This window comes from Camarhynchus parvulus, chromosome 4 (genome assembly GCF_901933205.1).
Source record: "Camarhynchus parvulus chromosome 4, STF_HiC, whole genome shotgun sequence".
Classification (NCBI taxonomy): Eukaryota; Metazoa; Chordata; class Aves; order Passeriformes; family Thraupidae; genus Camarhynchus; species Camarhynchus parvulus.
The window spans coordinates 4,452,212-4,476,997 of record NC_044574.1 but is presented as its reverse complement, the minus strand read 5'-3'; the positions used below and the strand labels follow the sequence as shown (position 1 = coordinate 4,476,997).

Here is a 24,786-nt window from a genome sequence, read left to right as displayed (position 1 = left end):
AAACTCTATTTTTAATACACTTATTGGTAACCTGAACCCAGCTGATGAATACAAAAGGGAATTTCCAGGGTTTTTTTTCATCAAGAGCAGTGACATTCTTTCTCAGGAACTGCTACTGTGATAGGAAATGGTATTTTCTTCTTGACTAAGTGTTCTTAAATTTATTTTACAGAATCTGACTTAAAGTAAAACCATAAAAACACATGATTTAAGAATAGTTTACATTTTGAAGAAGTGGCAGCAACCATGAGCTCAAACTTTCTGTGTCTGGCATTTAAATATTACGCATTGGATGCAAATGAGGAAACCTTTAAAGGGATATAGGGATTCAAATATAGTTTATACATCACTAAATATATATGAATATATATATCTGTTCATATAGACAGATGAAAGAACAGATTTGTATTTTCCATGCAGATCATGTTGATTCCTGGGATACACTGGAGAAACAGAAAAAAGTGACAGCAACAATAGATTTTAAAGAAAGTAAACATTAACAAAACATTGCCAGGCAGAGGGGAAACATTTTAATTAGAAAAGGAGTTTAAGAGAGATGAAAGTTTTGGAAGGCGTATTGAATAAATGCATATATCAAATTACCTTAATTAATAGAACACTTGAAAATGTAGTAGGAGACTAATATGATTGCATAAGGAAGTCTCAAGCCTGAATATCAAAAAGCAATCATTAAAAATACAATCTAAACAAGTAAACCTAAAGAATAAACCAGAAATTATTTTGGGTTGCTGGGATAAAACAAGTAATACTAGAGATGCAATCATGACCAACAAAAAAAAAAGGAGATAAAAAACCCTAATACTTAGGGTTAAATTGAATCTAATGTTATATTTCAGTTTATAATTTCTTAACTAGCAGAGGTGGTCAGATATTTGATATAATTAATCGTAGGTGCAACAGGCCTGAATTAGGAATGGGCAGTTTGAAGAACATCTACATAAGCATAAGGAAATTTATCTTTTATGTATGTGTTTAAGTTAACACAGTAAAGTAAAATTTACCCTGTAGCTTTTAAGACAAAAAAATCAAAGCAATTTCTGAACCATTTTCAGAGAACTCAAGAAAAACATTAATGGTGAAAATTCCAGGCATTTGTTTAAAAAAAAACCAACAAACCCTTTCCTATTTTAGATAAAGGCATATAATCCTTATATAAAGGTTCATGTAAAGATAGAGAAGAAAAGAAGGAATATTTAAACTATATTCAACATAGTTTCAGTACCTAGAAATAAAATTAAACTTGACATGGAGCAATTAACGTTTAATTATCTGTAAATAATCAACAGATGCTGGACAGGCAACAGATTTGTGGCAATAAGCTGCACCAAGCTTTTAGAATATCTCCCTTGACAGGGCAGTGATGGCGGGAAGCAAATATGACACAGCTGGGTTTGTCATGGCCACATGTGACATTCTTAGAACAAAACAAGTGAAATTTAAATTAAATGGTTGGAAGGTGGGAAGTTACACTTTATTCATATTTCTGAACACAGGTATTAATGCCTGACCAGACTGATTACCTCTGCTGGGTGTGGAAGCTTCTGTGATCTGTTCTGCTTTTGCAGACCTGGCTATCATTTAGTCCCTAATTTAAAATATGACACATAAACATTATCTGCTGTTTCAAAATGGGAATAGATATTAAAATGCTTCATGAATTGCTTGCTTGCCAATGGTATTTTTACAGCAGTGCTCACTTTTGATTGGGCAAGCAAGGAAAAAACACCTTTAATAGGGGGCTATTACTTATTGCTTCTCTAAGCATCTGTTGTCATTTAACACAGGAAGTTTTTGAAAATAGAAAATTGAGTGGAGAAATGTTTAATTGCCAGTTAAGGTAATTAAGCTCCATGAAAAAAAAAAAACTCCAGTCTTTCTTCTCTATATTTACCACACAAAGAAGTATATTCTTGTGCCAAAGGTGAAAGACCCACAAGTAAAATTCAGGCAAAGGCGCGCATTTGAATCTGGAGTTAAAACTTGCAAATGTATCAGACAGAGAATGATTCATTTATTATGCACAGAGAAATTGGCTATAAATTTTAGATTCAGAAGCAAATCAATACTTTTGGGGAAAAATTAAACATTGGTTTCTTAGTTTGAGCTGTGGCCTTGAAAACAGTCACACATACGCTTAGACTGAAAAATGTGGTCCATTAAAATCTCTCGGCCTAACTACATGAATTAATTAGGCACCTGCATAAATGTTGACAGAATCAGGTCCCAAGTTAATAACAACACTTCTAATTCACTGACTTTGTCATTCCAACAAAATAAAGATTTGAAAGCCTTTCTGTAGATGAGTTTCCAATGGCACTGAAAGCAAGACCAATGCCAACAAAATCTAGGTTGAACGGCTGCTGGAGAAAAAACTGGAATCAGAAAAGTTGAAATTGCTTCCATTTTATCAACTGATCAATCCTTTTGAATTATACTTTTTTTCTTTTGGCTGATGTATAATTGAAACCCAGCATATCACCATGTGTGAATTCATGCCTTGATCAAACCTGTATTTTTTTTGTGAACCCCTCTGTTCCACAAAGAAAATATTTTCTCTAAAGTTCTTGTTTTTCTCCCACCCACCCATATCTCCTACATATTGAAGTTATCAAGTAATTACCTGTTTCCTAAAAATATATTTCCTGCTGACTTTTCCTCCTATGGCAATTGGTTTGTACTGCAATTTTTGTACTTAGAAACATCACTGCAATTTTTGTTTAGTGATATGGGAACAATAAGATCCCTGATAGACAGAGAAATGCTAGGTTACATAATAAAATTATTGGGATAGAAATTAAAAAATGTTTGGGCGTTCTTGTTCGTAGCATTAGAACAAAAAGTTTCATTAATATGCAAGATTAAATGAATGCCTTACTGATTTATGGTACTTTTATGGCCTTATTATTTAGGAACTTGAATTCCTCAGAATCTTAAGTAGATGTGAATGTTCAGAAATGTGGAAAGGGATAATTAAGACACAAAAAACCCAATAAAGGTCAAGGACCCTTCAGGTGCACGGTTTCTAATTCTTTGCAGCATCACTGGGAGTGAGGAAATTTGTCTGGTTTTGTCTCACATCATACAACTGAAAGTTTTAAATCTTTCCTTATTCCAGGCAGAGAACAGTAGATGCTTCCATGAGAAAATTAATCTCACCTATCCTACTTTAAAGACTCAGGTTCAGCTGGATAAAATTCTGATTTTCCTCTACCTGCTGTCTGCTTTAGACAACCAGGTTTAGGCACAAATCAACCCCATTTGTGCACCAAATCCTGGCACACTTTTGGCTGTGAATCAGGCTGAGCACAACGTGGCTCTTTTCCATCCCAATCTCACTGTAACTGAAGGGTTCCCAGGAATATCATCTCATTTTTCTGGCCAGAAGACAATTTTTGAAAAGCACCAGCAGAGCTATTTCTTAGAGCTTCATTTTGAAAAGATGAGCACCTACTTGAGTCTTTTTAGAATCCGAGGATTTGGATCCAAGGGAAGAGCCCTTCTCAAAGACCAGGGGTTGTTCCCCAGAGCCAGACTGTCCTCAGACAAATCAGATATTTGAGCAGCAGAGAAGTGACTGCTCTCCTGTACCTGCTGCACCCAGCTGTGCCCTCTGGCTGGCCCTCAAACCTCTCTATTTGTTCAAGCATTTCTATCCATCCTTAAGAAAACTGATTTTCCTTCTGCCATGTTGATAGAGACACATCATTTAAGGTGCCAATCACATTGTCTATGTCGCCCTTAAATGGCTATAAAAATCTGGTCAGTTGTGGGTAAGATTATTCAAGAATGACATGGCAATCTAAAGGTTTGCTAAAAGTTTCAGGGTCCCCAAAAATGTCTGTGCTTCTCCCAAACATCATAGTTGTTTGTGTCACATAAATCAAGAAAATTATCTAGAATGACAAGCAGGATTTTAAACTTAAAATTATCAGGGGAGACTAAAAAGAAAGAGAAACTACGAATGATCCATTATACTAAGAAAAAAATGCTCTCAGAAAAAAAGCTCAGCCATTATCCAGATTTAAGAGGCTTTAGTATTAAAAATTCACAAAGTTACAGCTTAAAAACTTCAGGGCACTGGATGAAATTTATTCTGTTGGTTTTTTGTGTTTGTGTGGCTTGTTTTTTGTTTTCTTTTTGTTTTGTTTTAATTTTTTAGTTTACTTAACTGAAGAAAGCATGCAGTCTACTGGGAAATTCAAGTATTTAAACCAGCTATTTAAAAGATCATTCCTAAGGGATATCTGACATCCTCTGTCAAAGACAGCACAGTTTCTCTGTTTCATTTGACAGATGAATAAGGAATGAAATATGATACCTTATTTAGCTCAAAGTGTTTGTCAAAGTCTGTTTCTAAAAGAACCGTACACTCCTTATCAGAAGATTCTAAATACTTCACAGAACGTTTTTAAGTCCTGGTCTCATATAATTCACATTTCAGTCATGACTATTATATTGCTAATTGAAAAGAAAAAGCTTTATAAAAGTCTACTGAAACATTACATAACGTATCTTACAATCACAGAAATGTTTGGGTTGGAAAAGATCCCTCAGATCATGGAGCCCATTCCCCCACCACTGCCAAGGCCACCACTGACCCCTGTCCCTAAATGCCACATCCACATGGCTTTTAAATCCTTCAAAGGATGGCGACTCCAAACTGCCCTGGGCAGTTGTGCCAGGGCTGGACAACTCTTTGGGTGAAGAAAACTTCCCAGATATCCAATCTAAACCTCCCTGGCCCAGCCTGAGGCCGTTCCCTCTCCTCCTGTCCCTGTTCCCTGGGAGCAGAGCCCGACCCCCCCGGCTGTCCCCTCCTGGCAGGAGCTGTGCAGAGCCACAAGGTCCCCCCTGAGCCTCCTTTGCTCCAGGTTGAGCCCCTTCCCAGCTCCCTCAGCCCCTCCTGGTGCTCCAGACCCTTCCCCAGCTCTGTTTTGGGTAACAAACCCTGTGTCTCACACTGGTGAAATGGTTAAAAGTCAGCTGTAAAATAATGAATAATGAATATCCACACCTATAGCAGTTTGCAGTGAACATAAGACTTTCAGGAAGAATCAGCCTTCAGTGCCAAACACTGATCTAGCCACGGCCCATAAAAACAAAATTCTCAGGCTTCCTTGAATTTATGGCCAAGTCCTGACCCTCTGGCCCACTTGTGTTAAGTCTTCTGGCACTTCCCAGAAGGCTCCAGCTGTATCTGTGGGTTTATGCAACCCAGCAGATTGATGTGGGAATGGAAGGAATGGATTTGCTCATGTGCAGCCCAGGTGAGATGGACATTGCAGAAATCAATGGCACGTCTGGAGCTATGGTACCACGTGTTGGGAGACAGGGACACACAAACTAGAGGGAAAAACTCATCTTCCAACTTTGTCCTGACTGAACTGCACTGACAGAAAGATAAATGTCAGGGCAGGAGCCAGGTAAGTGTTTGCATCCTGGACAGCACAGGAGGCCACTAATTAAGGACAGGTCCATCACAAAGTGATCAGAGGAGGATAACAAATCAGCTGTAGGGACATTTGTGTCTCACCAGTTTCAGTCTCACTCTCCCCCCTACCTGTGCAAGACTACACACAATGAGAACCCCCAAAGTATTACTCCTGCCAAACAGAACACCCTTCAGGGTAACATTTCAAATGAAAGCAAGCTCTTCAGAAAATTCCCTCAAGAAAGCAGCCTCATGCTGTTGGACACCAAGTAGGTTATGTAAAAAGCAAACCACCCTTCCTGGCTCAGCTAGAAGTTTGTGTGTATCAATATGTAGGTGTGTGTAGGCAAGGGGATGCAAGGAATACCAGTGCTTTTATTTTAAAACATAATTGTACAGTTCACACTTGTATTCACAAAACATTCTGTTGGGGTTGGTGGATGGATATTGACTCCATTTCTCTGCTTATATTTTCTAGACCTGGTAAATTTCTTCCTACTTCTACCACCACCCTCCGTATTTAAAAAAAATGGTTTTTAAGAGCACAAAATATTTTTGAGAACAGATTTGAACAGTGACTAAATAATACTAGTTTATGAAAATTGGCATTTCTATTCTATTAACCCACTACTCATCATAGAAGGTGTCTGGCACATCCAAAATAGTTAACCCTGTTTTTTAAACTCTCATTGAGTTAATTCACAGCTTAATCTTGAATTTTCTTTGATTATGTAATCCTTATCTTGACCTTCTTCTTCCATTTCTGGAAGATCTTTAGGTTGTGGAGAACAAGTGGAAATGTCTTGTAGTTTTCAGTGAATATCCTCCTATAAGCACAGCCTAACATCTTCAGCACTGATGTGAAGCTGTTGAACATGGAAAAAAAATGATTTCTCAGCTGCCCATTACAATGCCACTGTTTTTCTGAGACAATGAATTAGCTCAGAACCTTTCTGTCCATGCAGATAATATGGATTTAATTGTTCCATTTACCTAGAGAAATGAAATAAAAATATCTTTTAGCCTTGCCTTTCTCTCCCAACCAGGCCAAACAGCATTTTCCTTTGGCAAACTTTGCTGCTGCCCATTCCCCTGTTAATGAATGCACTGTACACCAACCATGGTGCTGGCCCTGAAGTGACACAAGATTTCCCTTTCTGCTTGCTGAGAAATGATCATTTGTGCTTTGCCTTGTCACCAGCTCTTATTCCATCAAAGGCTTTAACCATGGTTACCTGGTTGCCAAACAGCTGTGGGTGCAGCACATTAGCAAAAGACTTTGAAAATCTACATCAATTATGTTATATTGTCCTTTAGCACTCTATTCCATTTTTAAAAGTGGAGAGAAAAAGAACTAGCATTTCAGCTTTGAGCTACAGTGGTGATTTATTCATCTCTTATGTCTCATTTAATTGCTTTATAATGCATTTTATATGATTTCTTAGTGTAATCCTCTGTATATTGATCAGAGTTTCTCTGGTTAAAAATTCTTTGGATCAAACCAACAATCCTGGGTGTTCTCTGGTCCTTTTGTAAAATACCTTTTCTTTAATAATGCATTACATTTTTCTTTTGTTAGTAGCACTTTGACCTTTGCATTTCAGTTTAGCAAAACTTTAAAGAAAATACTACAGTACTTTCCAGAATAAAAGTCATAATTTGATCAGAACTCCTGGATAAATGATTTCATGTACTCAGGATGATGGTATCCATAAGTTTTACTATAACTACCTGAACTCCCATAAAACATGAATTTAACATCATTTATTTTTTAAATAGGCTCCATTTCACATCTTTTAGCTCTCCCTCAGATTCAATATGGGGTTTTTTTTGATTACAGCTATGCTTAAATTCATCTCCTTGCTTCTACATTTTGTTTCCCTTCACATCACTGCTGAAAAATCCATCTTTCCCACATTTTAGTATTAGGTTTGATAACATCATTGAGCTGCCTTTTGCTAGTGATAAATATCTTTAAAGTTTGCCCTACTCACACTGATAAAACTCTCACAGGCTTATTGCTGAATTGCCAGTAGTGCTGATTTTCAACTTCAGTCCATTCTGATAAAGACAAAATAAAACAAAATTGTGTCAAAACAGAAGTCGGAGTGACCTACTTAAAACCAGTGAGTTACAAACTTACTGGGATATTTTTAAAACATGCTAAAAGCTGAAACTCCAATTTCTGGTGTGAATCAGACGATTTCAAATTTCCAGTGTCCTTCACAGGAGTAACCCAAGTAGTATGGTACTTGCTGTTCCAGGATGGTTTCCAGACAGCCCAGTGCAAATGGAAAAAAAAAAAATTAAAAAAAAATTCTTGGGAAGTTTTCACAGCCTTTCCCAGTCAGTTCTGGTCCTACTTGCTCTGCTCTTACCCCTTTCATTTCCCATTCACTTACTTTCATCATAACCCTGCAATTTCTAATCCAGTTTTCCCAGCTTAAATCCAACTCTAGGCCTTTAAATAATGTCACGGCTTTTTCTCCTTCCTGACCCTGAAAGATGTTGGAAAATAGGATTTGGCCTCATTGCCTGTTCCGTGATTTAAATTATTTTTATTTATTTAGAAGCACAGGCTTCTTGTCTTCAGTTTTTACATCTTTTGAAGTAATTGCTGAGTACACTTCAGTCTCCTCCTCGCTGAAGGCAATGGGAAAGTCTCAGCTGGCCTTGGTCACTCTGGGCACTGAGCAGGATAAGGGATCTCAATATTCAAAGAGCAATCCCTCTCTAATTTAATCTTACTTCCTTCCCTGTCTTTTTGCCTTTTTCCTTGTCTTTAACTTTTTTTTTCTTCTCTTTTCCGTTCCACCCTTATCTCCTTTTCCCCCTCCGTGGATAAGGTGTGGAAAGCATCCACAACACGATGATTTCACAGCTTTCCACAAATCTGAATACCAATATAACACTGAACAGAGGCACCCTAAAATAACCAAACAACAACAACAACAACAAAAAAACCACAAAGAAACAACCAAAAACCACCTCAAAGCCAACCAATCAACAACAAAAAAATTATAAATTGAACATTGAAGCTCTGGTTTATGAGTAACATGAGTAAAATCCACTAAAATCTATGAGTTTGGTGCTTGTTCCCAGTGAGCCCCATTGACTCTGTGGTTTTATAGATTTCATCTTGGATTGATAAGAAAATCAGCATGCAAAAGCTAAGTTTTTGCTATGGTTTTTAAAGGAAAATAAAAGTTCTCTATTTTAAAAGGACTTTAACCAGTCTGTCACTCCCTAAAACTGCTGCCAGAGAAAAGAATCCAGCCTCTACCAAGTACTTGGCTTTAAAGGCAGTTTGTTAGACAGGCACAGGCAACAAAGCACTGAAACACCAAAAACCCCACCCCATATATTCCAGTGGCTGTAAATGAAAACAACAAACTAATAAACCTTGGAGGTGAGACTGGTTATTGAAGCAAGTTTCCATTTCTCAGAAACTATCAACATCATCTTCATGAGACATTAATTTTCTCCCCCTAAAAAAAACCAAACCAAACCAAACCATTGGCAAAGGGCTTGTCTTTCCAAAACACTGCATCCATATTCCTCCGCTGTGGATCCAACCCAATACTCACAGATCACAGTGAAATCTGTGGAAGAAGAGGCTTAACAGAGGTTTTCCTTTTCTGAATGGACAATTAAAAGCAAATAATAGTTATAAGAGAAAGGTAATCTGTTTATTTCTTTGCCATCATCATTTAACTATATTTTTCCCAGCTTCCAAAAGCACTTCATTTAAAATTAGATTAAGGTCAGTTAAAAAAAGAAAAACCAAACAAACAAAAAGAAGGAAGGAATAAAGACGAAAACAGTGAGATGTTCATGATTGTGTTTCTCATAAAGATTTTGATGTGCACATTTGTGGGTGGAACCTGAATCCAAATCTATCCAAATCAATCACTGTAGCATTCACATGTCCTCTGAACAGAGAGAAACTGTGAGAAAAGCAGAGAAAAGAATGATCAAAACAATTCTTCTCTCATTTGCTTCTCCTGTGTTTGTGCTCATGTGGAATGTGTTCTGGAGATTGTCTACCCAAGGATTGCTTGATTGGATTCTGGTGGAATTGTTTATGCTAATTAGCCTGTCAGGTCCAAGCTGCGTCAGAGAAAGACACATCTTTTTTTTTAGTATTCTTTTAGTGTTATTTGTAGTATAGTATCATATAGTATATGTATAGTATAATATGATAGTAGTATAGTATACTAAAGTAATTAATTAGCCTTCTGATATCATGGAGTTCTGTGCATCATTCTTCCCTGCCTCAGGGAATATTGGTAAATCTGATAAATCCCTGCCATCATTCCCGAGCGTTCGATAAATCTGGGCAAGAACTCGAGGTGAGGAACTGAAAGAATATTGAAATAAATGCATGGATCCATAGGTACCCAGATCAGGGAATCACTGAGGTTGGAAAATACCTCTCAGACCATCGAGTCCAACCATTCCCCCAGCACCACTGTGCTCAGCACTGTACCCTGTCCCCAAGTGCCACATCCACAGGGCTTTGAACACTTCCAAGGATGGTGATTCCAGAATGGCACAGGGGGACTAAATTCCATTTTAACCACTTTATTCTAAGGCGATGAAATGAGTCCGTTAATTCTACTTTTAATCCTACAGAAATCATAATCAATGCCTTTGTAAATGGCCTGAAAAGCTGCAGATAGAAATTGTGCTCTAATATTAATGATCCACATTCACAACTGGCAGAAATTGTTTAAGCTTCATCAGCTTCATTGAATTTGGGCCCATTCTGTCCCCTGAACTACTGCTACACATTTTGTACATGAAACAAAGTTCTTAATATTGTAAACATAATATTTTAAATTATTTTTTAATGCTCACAAGTTTATTTACACTTTATAAAATAAGAAAATAAATAAAAACTTTGACTTGGAGGAACAGGGACTTGTTCTTAACTATTGAATCCCAACATAATACATTGATGTTGTCAGGATGCACTCAGTCCAGAGTTTATAGCACTTAGTTATAATTCAAATTCTATCCAAAAGTGAATTAAATATGGAATATAAGTATTTGATGTGCATATTATTGATCTATATAATGGTACTTTATACCTGCCCCTTAAAAAAAATTTAACTAGAAAATTTGTAGAATATTGGGTCACAAATTTTAGCTAAATATAAAACTCAAACATACATTTTGTTTTGTTTAATAAAGAAATCCTAATGGTAGGAAGAATTCTTCATAGCCCCTCTTCCACCAAAGGACAGCATTAACAGAAGAGTTCAACAAAATATTTTACCATGTCAAACTGACAAGATTATTTTCCTTCTGTGAATTCATAAAACCAGCTCATAAACTTTTTAAAAGGAGCTAAATTTACAGTACTTATTCCACTGATCTCTTGCTGGGTAGTAAAAATAGGCTGATATTAATCTGGGGCTACAATACCACAAGTAATATTTAATCATCCCCAAATCAGTTTTTATCTTATTTTGTTGATTCCTGTTCTCAAAGTGAACACAGAGACTGCAGAGCTAGAACAGTTTTTGCTTTTCCATCTCACAGGGCAGTTCCTGGGCTTTTGGTCCAAAAGTCACATTTGATGTGTCCTGAACTGGTGCAATTTTCATTTGCTCCTTCTGAAATAATCTTGATGCTTTTAACCTCAGATGAACAAGTGCAAAGAGGCAGGGGATGATCAGCTCAGACACTTCCAGACGCCCACAATTCGTGCACCTCTATCCCACCAGGGCACCTGATCAGTGTGTGGAGTGGAGATCCACTCTGTGAAGTCAATGAAATTTGGAGCATGATTCACCCAAAACCAGCCAAACCTGCTGCTTTCAGATGAGAGCACTTGGCAGCACTGCCTGCACTGAATTACTGAGAGCACTGATGTAAAGGGCTTTAAAATGACCAGCACAGACCTAATCACCTACACTGAGATGAATCTAATCCCTGCTCTGGCAAGGCAAAAACAGATGGAAAAAAAAAAAAAAAAGAATATTTCTTCTCACTCTATCAATCTTGCAGACTTTTCTACTTTTATATAATCTATGTATTTTTATACAATCTAGAAGAATTTTATATTTTTAAAATCAGGTGGTGTATTTAAAGTTGCTTATATGTATTTTTCAAAGAAAAGTTGTTTTGTTTAGCAACACTTCAGTCATCAGCAAATGCATTCACCTGCACAGACCAAAGAGTAATGTTTGCAGTGATTTTCCAGAGATGTATAATACATAATCAATCAACTCAAAAGAAAAGGCTGTGTATTATTTATTCAAATCACAGAAACTTCGATGTAGTGGCCTAGTCTTGATGTGATACTGAATTTCATCTCTTATATGGCTCCTGTCAGTAAGACTTCTGCAACAGCACTGAGTAGAGAATAAAAAACACACTCCCAGCCATGAATTTATTTGTTTGTATCTTGTTTTCAAGAACAGCTCTCAGAGAACCACCTGAAAGTTTTAAGTGACTAAATAAAAGTATTTCAGTAATTCTTTCAGCATTTCACCAAACTCACCTGTTGCTATAGGACACGAAATAAAACGACATGGACATGCAGCTTTCTCAAATTAAAAAAGAGAGTTCTTAATTTTTGACTCTAACATTTATAGATTTTTAAAAGTGACAGTGGATTGGAGGGTGAAAGTGCCACCTCTCCAATGACACTGGACAAACTAAAAATCTATTAAATTTCACTTCTTCCATAAAAGAATGTAAAACAATAAGTTACTTAAAGTGTGTGAGAAAGTTTGTTGCAAGAATGTAAACACTAGAAAGCTTAGAAAAAACTTTAAAAAAACAGCGTGACACTAGTTGGGAAGGATGAAAGTTTGACAAAAAAAAAAGTCTCACAGATATGTATGCTTAGCAGAAAGATTATTGAATGTAGAGTCTGAAGAAGGAATAGAGATGGAAACAAGTTTTGATATAGAAGAAAAGAATTGCTGAGCCAGCCTTACTGGATAACCAAGGAGGCAAAGGCTGTGTTAGTTAGAAGGGGTTTTTATGACTTAGAGCAAAGGATAAACCCACCCCAAACAAGAAGATGTTTTTACCAAGCAGAAAGATAGCACAGGCAAACAAGTCAGCAAATGTTGCAAGTAGAAAAAAGGTCTCAGAATTTTCCACTGCAAGAAAACTAAAAAACAACTTCTAGCTTAAACTGTAATGTACTGACTTTTAGTGATTGGAGAACAGTAACATGAATATGGTAATTATAGTAGTTATGATAGGCTAGAGATAAAAGTTAAAGTACAGACTGGTTCTACTGTATGAAGATGCTCAGCAAAGAGAAGTATAGAATGCATTGTAACCAAAAGTCTATAATGCATTGTAACCTAAACTCAGGGTCTCCAGGCCTGCCTGCAGCTGGAGCTGACAGCTGTAGGCACAGCTCTGTCATCCACAACCCTGGGCTGCTGTGACACCTTGGATACAATAAACTGCATTTTGGAGAGCTGCCTGGAGTCCTGCATCCCTCATTTCAGCTCTTACAGACACTCACCAGTTTCAGAGAGCAGTTTGGTAGCTTCGAGCACCTTCTCAGTGTACACCCCAGTCTCGTAGTTCTCCATCTCAGCGTTGATGATGTGGATGACTCTGGCTGCGCGGCCCCGGATGGCGCCTGCGGTCCTGTCCAGCGTGTCCACGTCCCCCTCTTGCAGGGCAATCACACACTTGTTCACATCTTCCAGGATGTGGTTTTCTGGAATTCAGGTTAAAAATACACCTGGTTTGATTGCACTCTTCCTCACAGCAAAGCTTACTCATTTGGGCAAATGTCAGTATATTAAAAAATGGATATCTGCCTTTATCCAGGCTATAAAACAAAAGCTCTTCTGTGATATTGTCACATAACAGTAAAAATCTGTGTGATATTTATCTTTAGTAGGGACTGGGCTGTGTGTCCCAACCTGTTCTTCCTTGAAAACCACTCACATTAATTTCAAACATCACATTGAATTTTATCATAATGAAATTGTGATTAAAATGAATGCAAAAGGGAAAGTAGTCAAATATTTTGTAGATTCTCTAATAAACACTTGGGCAATTTTCTGAAGGTGAATTTACACTCTCCCATAAAGATTTATTATATTTGGCTCATTTTTGCCTAAGTAAGTCAGGAAGACAAAAAATCACATTGAAAAGACAACAGCAAATGGCCTTTGTAGATAGCACAAAACCTGGGCATGAGCAGTTCATCTCCCTCACTCCATCTATGCCAGAGAATGAGCTGGGAATTTCTAATAACACACCCTTATAATTATGTGTGACTTTGCATAATCTGAAGCAAGAGACGACAACAGTGACTCTGCTCAGATGAGGTGAAACCAAACACCTTAATTGGATTCTTGGGAGATGCATTGTTATTTTTCTGGCTCTGGATCAGGCCATCTCCTCTCATGTGCTACAGCATCAGAATTTATGTAGCATTCTCACATACAAATTATGTGAAAGCATGAAGACTCTGACTAGGTCAGGCATTATTCTCTGCAGTCAGTAGAGTCAAAAATAATTTTACTAAGACCAAGACTGAATTTCATATTTGACCAAACCCAGTCTGAGAAACTCAGTGACTCTAAACAGCAACTTGATTTTCTGCTAGAGACACCTCTGAACTGACAAGGAAATGCTGTTCTTTGTAGTAGTAATAAAACAGGATTAATCAGTTCACCAGCTGTTTTTTGTTAATTATCCTTTGCCACTAGAAAGAATGACTCACTAATCTTCACAGTTAAAAATTCTGAGGTTGGATCATTTGAGGGTTTCAGAAATGTTTTACATGATGTCACATTTTACACTGCAACAACTTTGGATGGAAACAGAAAGTCCCCTGAGCTGTGAATTTGAATAACTTGAAAGGCAAAATTCTTTGTTTAAAACACTCCCTACTCAGAATAAAGAAGCAGTGCTTTGTTAAAATTCTTCTTTGCTGTTTCCATTTCACCATCACCAATTTGCCTTTACCATGGCACAAACAAATTTTGCCCAACAAGAAGCCATATATGAATTTAGACAGTGCATTTGGAATATGAAATGACTTCTTAAAATTATGGTCAGTTTTCTTCTGGTAGCCACCATATTATTAAAACAGACCATCAAATGTGACAGTCAATATGAAGAGGAGGAGGTGTCATTTTAGGAGGTACATTTAACCAGATAGTGGCATTTTGAATGCTTCACTGGTTTAACATCCAAAAATAAAAATACTCTGTGTAAGCTGAGGCTTCCAAGCTTTACAGCAAGAGCAACAGGATTTCTGTTTCCTCATGTTTAACAGAGATGTCTGTGCAAAGAATTGAGAAAAAGGAATCTAAACTTTACAGAAACAATACTTCTCAGCTGCCTTGGAAAGTTTGGATCTAAGTCAAAACTCTATTTGAAGGAATTAAGATTTGAGAAAAAGAAAAGAAAACCCCATCAACCATTCAAATTATTTCTGGTTTATGGATACAAGCACTTGGAATAAGCAAAGTCCTCAAACAAAGAAGAAAATGGCCATTTGAGTCAGATTTCCAACTCTGGCACATGGACTGGATCTGCAGTTTACAGCCTGGTCATCCCTTTCTCTCACGACTAGTTCTGCCAGAAAGTGTTTGTCAGCTTCAAATCTCAAATAAAAATCAATGTGCTCTCATATTCTGAAGTGCCCTACTGTTCAGAGAGCTCATTTTCATTGTCTTGCAATGGCTTGCAGGAAACACTTGCAGGGTTGTTGAACAGAGGAGTGTAATTAACTAAACCAATCCTTTCCCTGTTAATAGGGGTAGCAGGATACAACCGAAAATGATAAAGAGGGCAAAAAAAGAAAAGAAAGGATTATTTTAAATGATAAATTTTTTTTTCAATGTTTTTTTTTTTCGCATAAACAATTTTTGGAAAATTTAAGACATATCAAGGAAAATAATGTAGAACAAAACATAACATTTTGGCCAGATTGTCTCATGAAGCTAGGCTCTTCTGAGACATTTGAGTAAGCAAAGCCCTCTTGGCACACTCTATGTCCTTACTCACAACACTGAAATTCACACTTCTAAGCAAAATAGGAAAATGAGTTTTCTGCAGCAGAAATTAACCCAAGCCATGCACCACTTCACAACTACAGCATTCACTGGGTATGATCAAATTATAACAATCCACTCCGCCACAAGCTGGAGCTCTTCACCAGGAGGATGGAGGAAAGACTGTGACCCAGGGTCAGTGTCTTTCTCTTCTCTATCCCTTCTTTACCTTCCCCACCCAAACCATCCTGGGATTCTGTAAAGTTCACCTTTCATACAACTGCACAGTTTCTACAAATACTTTCAGCCTCTAACAGGTCTGGAAGACATTTTTAGGAGGTGGGCAAAACCCTACCTTGTGCCCGAGTTGGAACAAAGCTTCTCTAGGAATAGAAGCACAAATAGGTGCTATTTTCTGGGAGGTGAAGAGGGATTGCTACCAGGGATTAATTAACACGGCGTGGTTGGTCCTACTGAGTACACAAGTTCAGCATTCCAATACACACAGACTAATGGATTAATGATGCTTTAGTAATTATAGCTTTTATCTGCTCTGACCCAATGCTTTAATTTAGCAGTATATTTTTGGAAAAGTACCTGAAACAGAGAGGAAATCATCCACTGAAGTGATGTCGTCGACAGCCTCAGTGAGAACTCGCACCTGTTTCTCCCACTGGTCCTTGAACACGTCCATGTTGTCCTGGGCTACTTTGCTCTGGGGTCTGGCAGCCAATGTCAGTGCAGCATTAATTACCTGTTAATCAAAGCCATTTGTTAGAGGAGGAGTGGTAATTTTATTTTATTTTTTTTTTCAAGGGAAAGAGCAAATAGATTATGGACTGTGTTAAAAATACAGCATACAACCCATTTGGTATGAAGGGTCTAAAGATATGGGTGTGTTTTCCACAGTTCACGGAAATCAGGCAACAATCTCATGGCAAAGACAAGGCTATGCTCTTCTTCTAATGCTTTTAAGTGCTAAAAGACTTCTCAAGTAGTTTTTAGCAGGAATCTTCACTCACCTGTGGGCACAGACTATCAATCTGCGTGGCTGCCATACGGACTAACTTCACACCTTCCTCATTATTGGAGATTGAACAGGCCAGATTTGCAACCTGCAATGAAATCATGAAACCATCAGGATAAGAACCAAGTGTTAGGCAAGTGAGCCATTTTATACCTTTCTCTGTTATTATTAAGCTTTGCCTGAAATGAAAGAGTTTTTTACAAGAGGAATAATACATCTTCTGTGCTGGTGAACAGAAACCCTTGTAGATTATTTCCTTACTAGCAAACTGAACTACCCATCTTCTTTAGATTTTTCTCAGAATCTTCCTTCACTGTCAAGGGCTTCCCATCCTCCTCTATAGCTTGAAAATTATCTGCTGAGAAGTTAGATAGGGAATGCAGAACATCCAGACCTTTATCTGTAAATTTCCTCCTCTCAGTTTCTTTTTGCTCTTATGAACGACATTCATTATTAATACAGGCAATCAGGCCCATCCACACACTCTGAGCTTGGCAAAAGGAAGGGTTTTTGATGTCCTAACACGTAGAATCATACATTTTAACCCATAATCAAAACTTACACCTTCAGTGAGAGTGGGCAGTTACATATCTCTCAAATATCTTTATTGTTTCTGATGGATTTGTGCATATTAAAATAATTTTAATTTTCATGTGGACTTCTTTACTTCTATGTGTTTGTTTGCCCTGCAGTAAAATATCCATCAGTAACAGTAAAGTAGCTTAGAGATGTGAAATAACTCTGTTGCAATCTTGTTCTGTAATACACATCTGAAGATCTCATTCAAAGATCTTTAAATCCACATTTACTTGCCCGGGCACAGGTTTGGGAAGTATGAAGCCCTAAGACTGAAGGCTATTTGGATAAGATAAAGACTTGGAGAGACATCTGAATGAGATCTAGAAATCAGACCACGTCTCCAGACACAGCAGAGCTGCGTCTCTGTGGCTTGGGTTCAAATGGAGGAGCATGTTCTCCCAGCTTTTCCAAAAAAACCATTCCCATAAGCTTTGTGCCAACTCCATGAATGTGCCCTGGGTTTTCCAAACAGCAATTCATGTCCCGGTGCACACTGTGATATTTAAATCACTAAGGTACTTTTTGGGATGGGGGAATACAGGATATTTTTTAATAATCCAAAATTATGGCTCTTTATTCTAATCTTCATTAAAACAAACTTATAAAATTTTAAATATGCTTCCTTGATATTATTCACTGTGCCTGAAGGCATAGCTATCAGTTGGAAATGATTCATGAATTAGTTCAAATGCCCCCATATTCCCAATTTTCCTCCAGTCTCCCCTTGTGGTATTAATCTGTTCTCATCTGCAGTGCACACCCCTGCCTTAGCCCTGATCCATCTGTTCTGCATGGAACCCATTTCACTTCCAGTTCTGTGCAGCGTGGTTTGCATAAATCAGAGTGCCAAAGCCCAGGCAAGAAAAGAACCCAAGGCTTCAGAGTCTTGCAGGCATTTCCTAGTCAAGATTTTATCATAATGTTGTGATTTTTATTTTCATTTCACGATGAGACAAATGAGTTGGTCTGTTTGTTAACAGCCTTACAGCCCTCCTGTCAAAAACATTCTCCTGAGATGACATCTTCCAATTAATTTACCATTTTCTGCAGTCACTTCTTTGCACACATCAAACAAACCCCTTTCATCTTCACCAGAAACAACAGCTAAGCAGGATAATATTTAGAATTCATTAACATGAGTGGAAATTACAAACTTTAAAAACTAGTAAATGATATTAAGTTTAGCAAGAGCCACCTTCCTGTATTGGAACTAGGTGGCTTTTCAGACTGCCCTCACATTTTGTGATTAACACAATGAGAATTTGTCCCAAGGCTTCAGATGTAACATTTACTTTTTTGCAGATAGAAATATGTGATGAAGGTTTCTGGGTGTCATGCAATGGCCATCAAACTCTGAACGAGGTCTTTGAGTTCCTCTGGAAGGGAGCAATGCAGATATAACCAGCAAAAGTAAAACTTATTCCTTCTCTGTGTCTGTTAATTACTCTTTAAACAGAATCTGATAGGCAATATTTGGATCTTGTAAAGTGTTCTGTTTTTCCAAGAAAGACACAGACACAACCAGAGAAATCTTTTTTCCCTTCTTTGTAAAATAGAGTTCAGTACATTGTTTTGGGTGTTACTATCAACACAAGAGTACAAATGTAATTATTGCTCCATTAAATATATATCAAAGAGCATTACAGATATCTGTTTAAAAGAAATAATGCTACACATCAAGTATAAACCTAAGTTTGATAGTTTCTGTGGTGTATTTCAAGCCTTGCATAAATCAGGCCCTGCATCATCAGCAGTCAGGCAGCAATACTATTGCACAATCCAGCAGGGAGTGTGCCAGCCTGCACCACAGCAAGATCTGATTATGTCAAATAAACACAGAGATAAGCAATTTCCACAATGGCAGATGCAATCTGGATAAAACTGAATTCAGCACTACAAACCTATGACTTTACCCAAAACTTAATTTTTAAAAGATTGCAAGAAATAGCCTTTACTTGCTCAAGCCTGAGTTTCAGTGCATAAGCATGGATTTGTGAAACAACACAAGCTTTAGGTGCTCAATCACCAGATACCTCACTTTTTAATTACATTGATTGACTTTGTTATCAAATTCACAGTCAAGTCACCATCAATTAATATTCTTGCCACAGCAAGGTCCACATGCATGCTCTTACTGATAGAAACCACAAGGTAATTCCTTCTGCTTAAGCTTATAAATTCATCAACTTCAGATGTTTTTCCTCCCTAAAACTATGAATAAAAAAAATTAATATACAATTGCACCCCACTTAGCTGAGATATCTGCATTAATTCCCAAACGGATCCCTTTGGACAATGGATAAAAAAGGGAAGGCCCTTCCAGGGGTTGTTCCAGGTGTCTGCTTGGAGCATCCTCTAGATGTGTCTGGTTTATTACAGCTGCCCCTGGTGACTGTTGAAAAAGGTATTAGTGAAAGAAAATGTGTTTTACTGGTGAATTATAACTTGATTGGCATGGGTGTATTTAATAGAACGTGTTTTGTGAAGAACACAGACACTTTTGAGGGTGGAAATTTCCTTTATGTGCCACTCCTGGGCTGGATGGAGCAGAGAGCTTGGAAAGGAAAATAAAAAAGCTGTGTATTAGTGCAGCTGCCAATTTAGTAGAACTTTGATTTGAAGCCTTTACCTTTGCACCTCAAATGCTCTGTCTCCACCAAAGCCCTGAAGGGGAAGTTTCCTGAGAGGATATGGAAGCAACCAGGTAGTGAATTTATTTTTCTTTTCTTTTACTGTTTACTAAGTTCCTTGAGAACACCGAACTCAATGAGTGCCTAAACAGAATTTAGGATTGTATTGAGATCAATGTGAACTGTCTGAAGAGTATTTATATCAAGGAACACATTTTAAATACCAAAATCAATGAACTATGTATCATTCTCAAAAACACGCGGAGAACTTAATAACAGTGAAACTGCTGTGTAGATGAACATTATTGTCCAGAATTTCAGGTCTGCTAAGCTGCTCTTTTACCATCAAAACAATTGCTGAACACCTTAAACCTGTCCTGCAAGAGCACAGAGAGGTAATGAGCAAGAAGATAAACACCCAGCTCCAGTGATGCTGTATTTTTCTGTAATCACCAAATCCACTGAACCAATCCTCAAACTGGGGATGTGAAAAAGCAGGAACCAAGTCCTCCATATGAATTTCTATCAGTGGCACTGACAGCCCAAGATGCATTCCTGCACCTTGCCATGATCTGTCTTAAATCATGCAAGGAGTTCCATTAGTTCAGTTATTTAAAATACAGGACCAGTTCCCATAAAATTTATCTGTCTGTATTATTTTTTTTTTTTGCATTTCATGCTCAGTTTCCTGCTGGATAGCAGATTGGGGTGGGGAATGATTTTGTTTCTTATGCAAATTTTATTACTCTTTGTGGTGACCTTAGGACAGGAAAATTTAATTTCTGCTACAAAATTGCACTTGAAACTACAAAAGCAATCAAGGATCTTTCATATCAATTTACTTCGTTTTTACACTGATTAAAATCAGGTGTAGCTACCTTTTATTGTGGTTTTAAGTGAGACAATTTCCATTTTTTATTTGAGTCCTTTGTATTATTAAAGGTAACCATGACTATCAAGATATATTGTGCTCTTCTGACTACCAAAATCCATTGTCTTCTGTTTCAAAATTAAATTCAAAGATTTAACATGGCCATTTGGAATTCAACCTAAGCGAAAAGGTCCAAAAGAAAAATCTATTGCTTAGAGCAAAAATGTAAAGAAAGGGAGCAGTATAAGCTACAGCAAAAGAGCAATAGCAACACAAAAGCTGCTGAATATCCTATTTTTTAACATTTTCCCTTTATTCTTTTCTTCTCACCATAAATTGCTTAGAAGAAATAACACTGAAAAGGCTCTGTTCAGCTTCCCCAGTCATTTACCCATTCAAAGGTTAGAGAATGGAATCTATTTCTATCTCAGTTTCTTAGTTTTCCATATTTTTTGTAAATATTTAAGATTTCTTCTTAAATAGTTTTATTCATATTTTTCTATTTATGTAATTTATGTTTTCACTGTAGTTAACTGGTGGAAGTAATAGGAAGAAAAAAATGGCAAGAAATTATTCTTTATTTAGGAAAATGCAGAGTAATTTATACAAACCCAAGACACTGGTGAACTGATATGTCTACACCACACATTTGAGGAGCTGAAACTTTTTGAGTGATTCAGCTTGAGTTGAAGGTGGTTTAAGGCAGAGACTTCTGCAGCACTCACAGGGGACTAAAGCCAAGCAACTAATCAATTACCATGTTCAGCTGATGAGACGTAATTTGCTGAGCTGTGGTATCTCAACTATTTGTAATTATTTATCCATTCACTCAGTAATTTATCCAGATATTGCTTCAGTCTCTGAATCCTTAAAAATTCTGACATATATTAATGGTGGTACTGCTGTAGGCAGCCCAGTGATATTCATGGAGCCACAAATAAGAGATTTTTTTTCTAAAGGAGAGCAGAGTTGAAGCAAAGTTACCCAAGATCTTCAACTTATTTATTCTTGCTGTACTCACTCAAACATTCCATTACGAGCAAAACTCTATTTATCACTGGACAGGATGTTTTTGCACATACACAAACAAGTGCCAAAAAAATCAAAATGCCACTGAGAGTACACATTGCAGCAGATTCCTGTTCCTCACCATGCTCTGCAGTGCCAGCTTGTACTGCCATGGAAATATTAGACTGTGGCTTCTCCCTCCCAGCCTATTCCATATGGCGTGGGGGGAACCTCATACTGGATAATATGGCCAATTTTCCCTCTTTTATATCAACCAGTCACTTCTCTAAATAAAAAGATGGATTTTTAAGTTCAGCTGTACATATATTTCACATCTATTAAGTAATCTAACTGCATGCAAAGCAGTAAAAAAGGCATTACTTTTATAAATTAATAATGACCTGATTTAACAAGTTTGATGCTTGCCTTGAAAATTTCTAGCACCAAACCCTGAACATACTTACCATGAACTGCTCAGCCATTTACAATATGGATCTAAGGAGATTGGTACCAGCAGGATGTTAGAAAGCTACTGAGCATGTCAAGCACAACAGTTGAGTGTTTTATTTCATGTCTTATGTGCTGCCCTCTGAACCTATGAAAACCTCTTCTCACTCTCAAAAGGTCAACAGCATTTTCTCTCTGTACTTACTACAGGAATGAGGCTTTTCCACACACTCCAACTCCTTTCACACTTGCTCTGTATCAGATTTAGTTGGAAGAGCTTTAAAAGATTTCTGCTTTGGTAATGTTCCAAGTACCTCAGACTTCAATGAATTCAGCAGGTCTTTTTCTGAGATTTTTGAAGGAAACCTAAGAGTGTTGGAAACCTCATGTGTACAGAAAGCTAAACTCTAAATGAAAAGATCCTAATTTTAGACTATTTCAATGAAGTGTTTTTAAATCATTCTGAATCTCCTTCATTTTCCAGGACCATTCTGGTGCATGCCACAATTATGGCCTATAGGATGGAATAAAAGGCAGATAAAAAATGAAGTACCTTGAAAAGTCCTTCCACTCAACTATTTTCATAACTGAAAAGAAGCCAACATTGGCTCATGTTCAGTTATAGAGGTGCCAGCGAAGAACAGAAGAAAAAGGTATCAAATTATGTTTGATCCTTTACTTTTCATATCAGACAATAATAATGATTTCAGATATAAATTTAAAAAAAATTGTAGGAGTAAATACCACCTTTTCTTTCCTTTCTCTTTATATAGGGAATTTGATCACAAAATTCTGTCTTGTTGAAACAGGGCAAGTTTTTACGCCATATTGATGAGCCTCAAGTGTGATAAATGTGCCTGATTGCAAACTCCTTACTGTGTCTAAAGACCTTCAGGAAGAAGAGTGGGACAATCTCTGATTTTAAACCATCTTTCCATGTCATTGTGATTTCTCAGCAGGATCATCCCCAGAATTCTCTATGCAAAACAGGAGAAATCAAATTGATTAAAGAAAAAAAGCAGGTGATTGTCTCAGGGCATTTCTCCAATTTAAACCTGAGAAAAATAATTCTGGAAATTACTTCAGTTTCAGTTTTACAGAGGGGGTTTTGTTTGTTTGTTTATTTTTCTTTTTCCATTTTATTCAGGGTTTCAGTTTTACTTTATTTTAATTTGTAAAATTATTCAAAAAAAAATGCTGTTGGACACTTGCAGTGGACACTGCCCAGAACTATTAACTGCATTCTCAGCTGCAACCAATGGGCCTGACAGTAACTGCCCCAGCTCCTACCTGAAAATCCAATCTCACAATTAAAAATCCAGGCCCACACTGTCACAAATTCTCTGTTCCACTGCATCTCCAAATAGATTGAAATTCAGGGACTTTAAAGAAGTGGGTGTGGATGTTAATCCCCAGAGCTGATACCAGTGGAAATGCTTTTTGCTGTGTCACCATCACATTTTCTGAAAAATCCCCTTGCCCAGGATTCCTCTCCTGGGAAGCTGAGAAGCCTCACAGAAAAAGGAAAACAATATCATCTCATTTGCTTCTCCTGCGCTTTGCTGCTTTGGAATGTGGTTGGAGATTGTTTATCCAACATGTGAATTGTTTTTACTTATTGGCCAATCAGGGGCCAAGTTGTGTCGGACTCTGAAGAGAGAGTCACAATTTTTTGAGTAGTATCTTTTAGCCTTCTGCCTGCATCCTTTCTCTATTCTTTAGTGTAGCTTTAGTATACTATAGTAACATAAAATAATATATAATAATAAAAATAGCATAAATATTCTATAATATTTATATTTTATAATAAAAATAAAAATAAAAATAAAAATAACATAATTAATAAAAATATAGTAACATAAAATAATATATAATAATAAAAACATAATAATATTCTTTAATATAATATAGTAACATAAAATAATAAATTAGCCTTCTAAGAACATGGAGTCAGATTGATCATTTCCTCCCTTCCACAGAGGTCTCAGAAAATACCACGTGCTGTGACTGAAAACTCCCTCAGGAATTATGGATGATCCTCCCTTGTTTTCTTAAGGGTGTGTTTGTGAGCCATTCAGCTGGAATAGAACGAAATGACAGAAGCTGTGGGAGCTCAGAGATGAGGGCAGCAGGAAAGGGGTTCTCTCCTGAGGTTCACTCCCCCAGGAGCTGGGAAGGGAGCAGGGCACTCATCTTCCTCCCTTCAATGATTTGCTCACTACCTTGACGTAATTTCTGAATTTTCTCTCTATTCATGTGCACCCTCTGCTGAAGAAATAAACAGAAAACAGGTGGAGTAAGCCAAGAAGAAGAGCAGGACTTAGTTAAGACCAGATTTGTACTTTAACTTTAACTGGCCTTGAGCAATGTAGCATTGAACTGATAGAACGCAGCAAGTCTTTCTCCTACAAGAAAGCAGCTTGTAAAGGTGCAGGGGATCTGTTCGCTGTTGTTCGTCTATCCAGGGGGATCATGGAGTAGATAACCTGCTCTAAAACTGTGTCAGTCACATGACTGCGGAGTCTAGATAGTCTAGCTAAAAGTGATTAATTTCATTTACTGACTTTCTGAGTTACAGGTAAAACTGCATTTTACATCACATTGCTACACCTTTGTTTCCTTTCTCAGAAAGCAAAGATAAAATGCCCACCTACAAGAATTCCTTCTGTAGAGGTCAGAGGCCAGAGACACATCTCAGTGCTTTTTCACCTCTGTTAGCAGGACTGGGTTCCTTTTCTATTTAATTTGATAACAGGTGAAGGATTTCAGACACTATT

At 37.3% G+C, this 24,786-nt stretch overlaps 1 protein-coding gene across 1 annotated transcript in view; it reads right to left on the bottom strand.

Annotated features, from left to right (window-relative positions):
• The window catches only part of CTNNA2 (catenin alpha 2), a 418,638-nt gene that overhangs the window by 46,641 nt on the left and 347,211 nt on the right, over positions 1-24,786 (bottom strand). Inside the window, 3 exon segments of the mRNA XM_030948202.1 lie at positions 12,951-13,151; positions 16,045-16,201; positions 16,470-16,562. Of these exon segments, the coding sequence (XP_030804062.1) occupies positions 12,951-13,151; positions 16,045-16,201; positions 16,470-16,562 (451 nt within the window).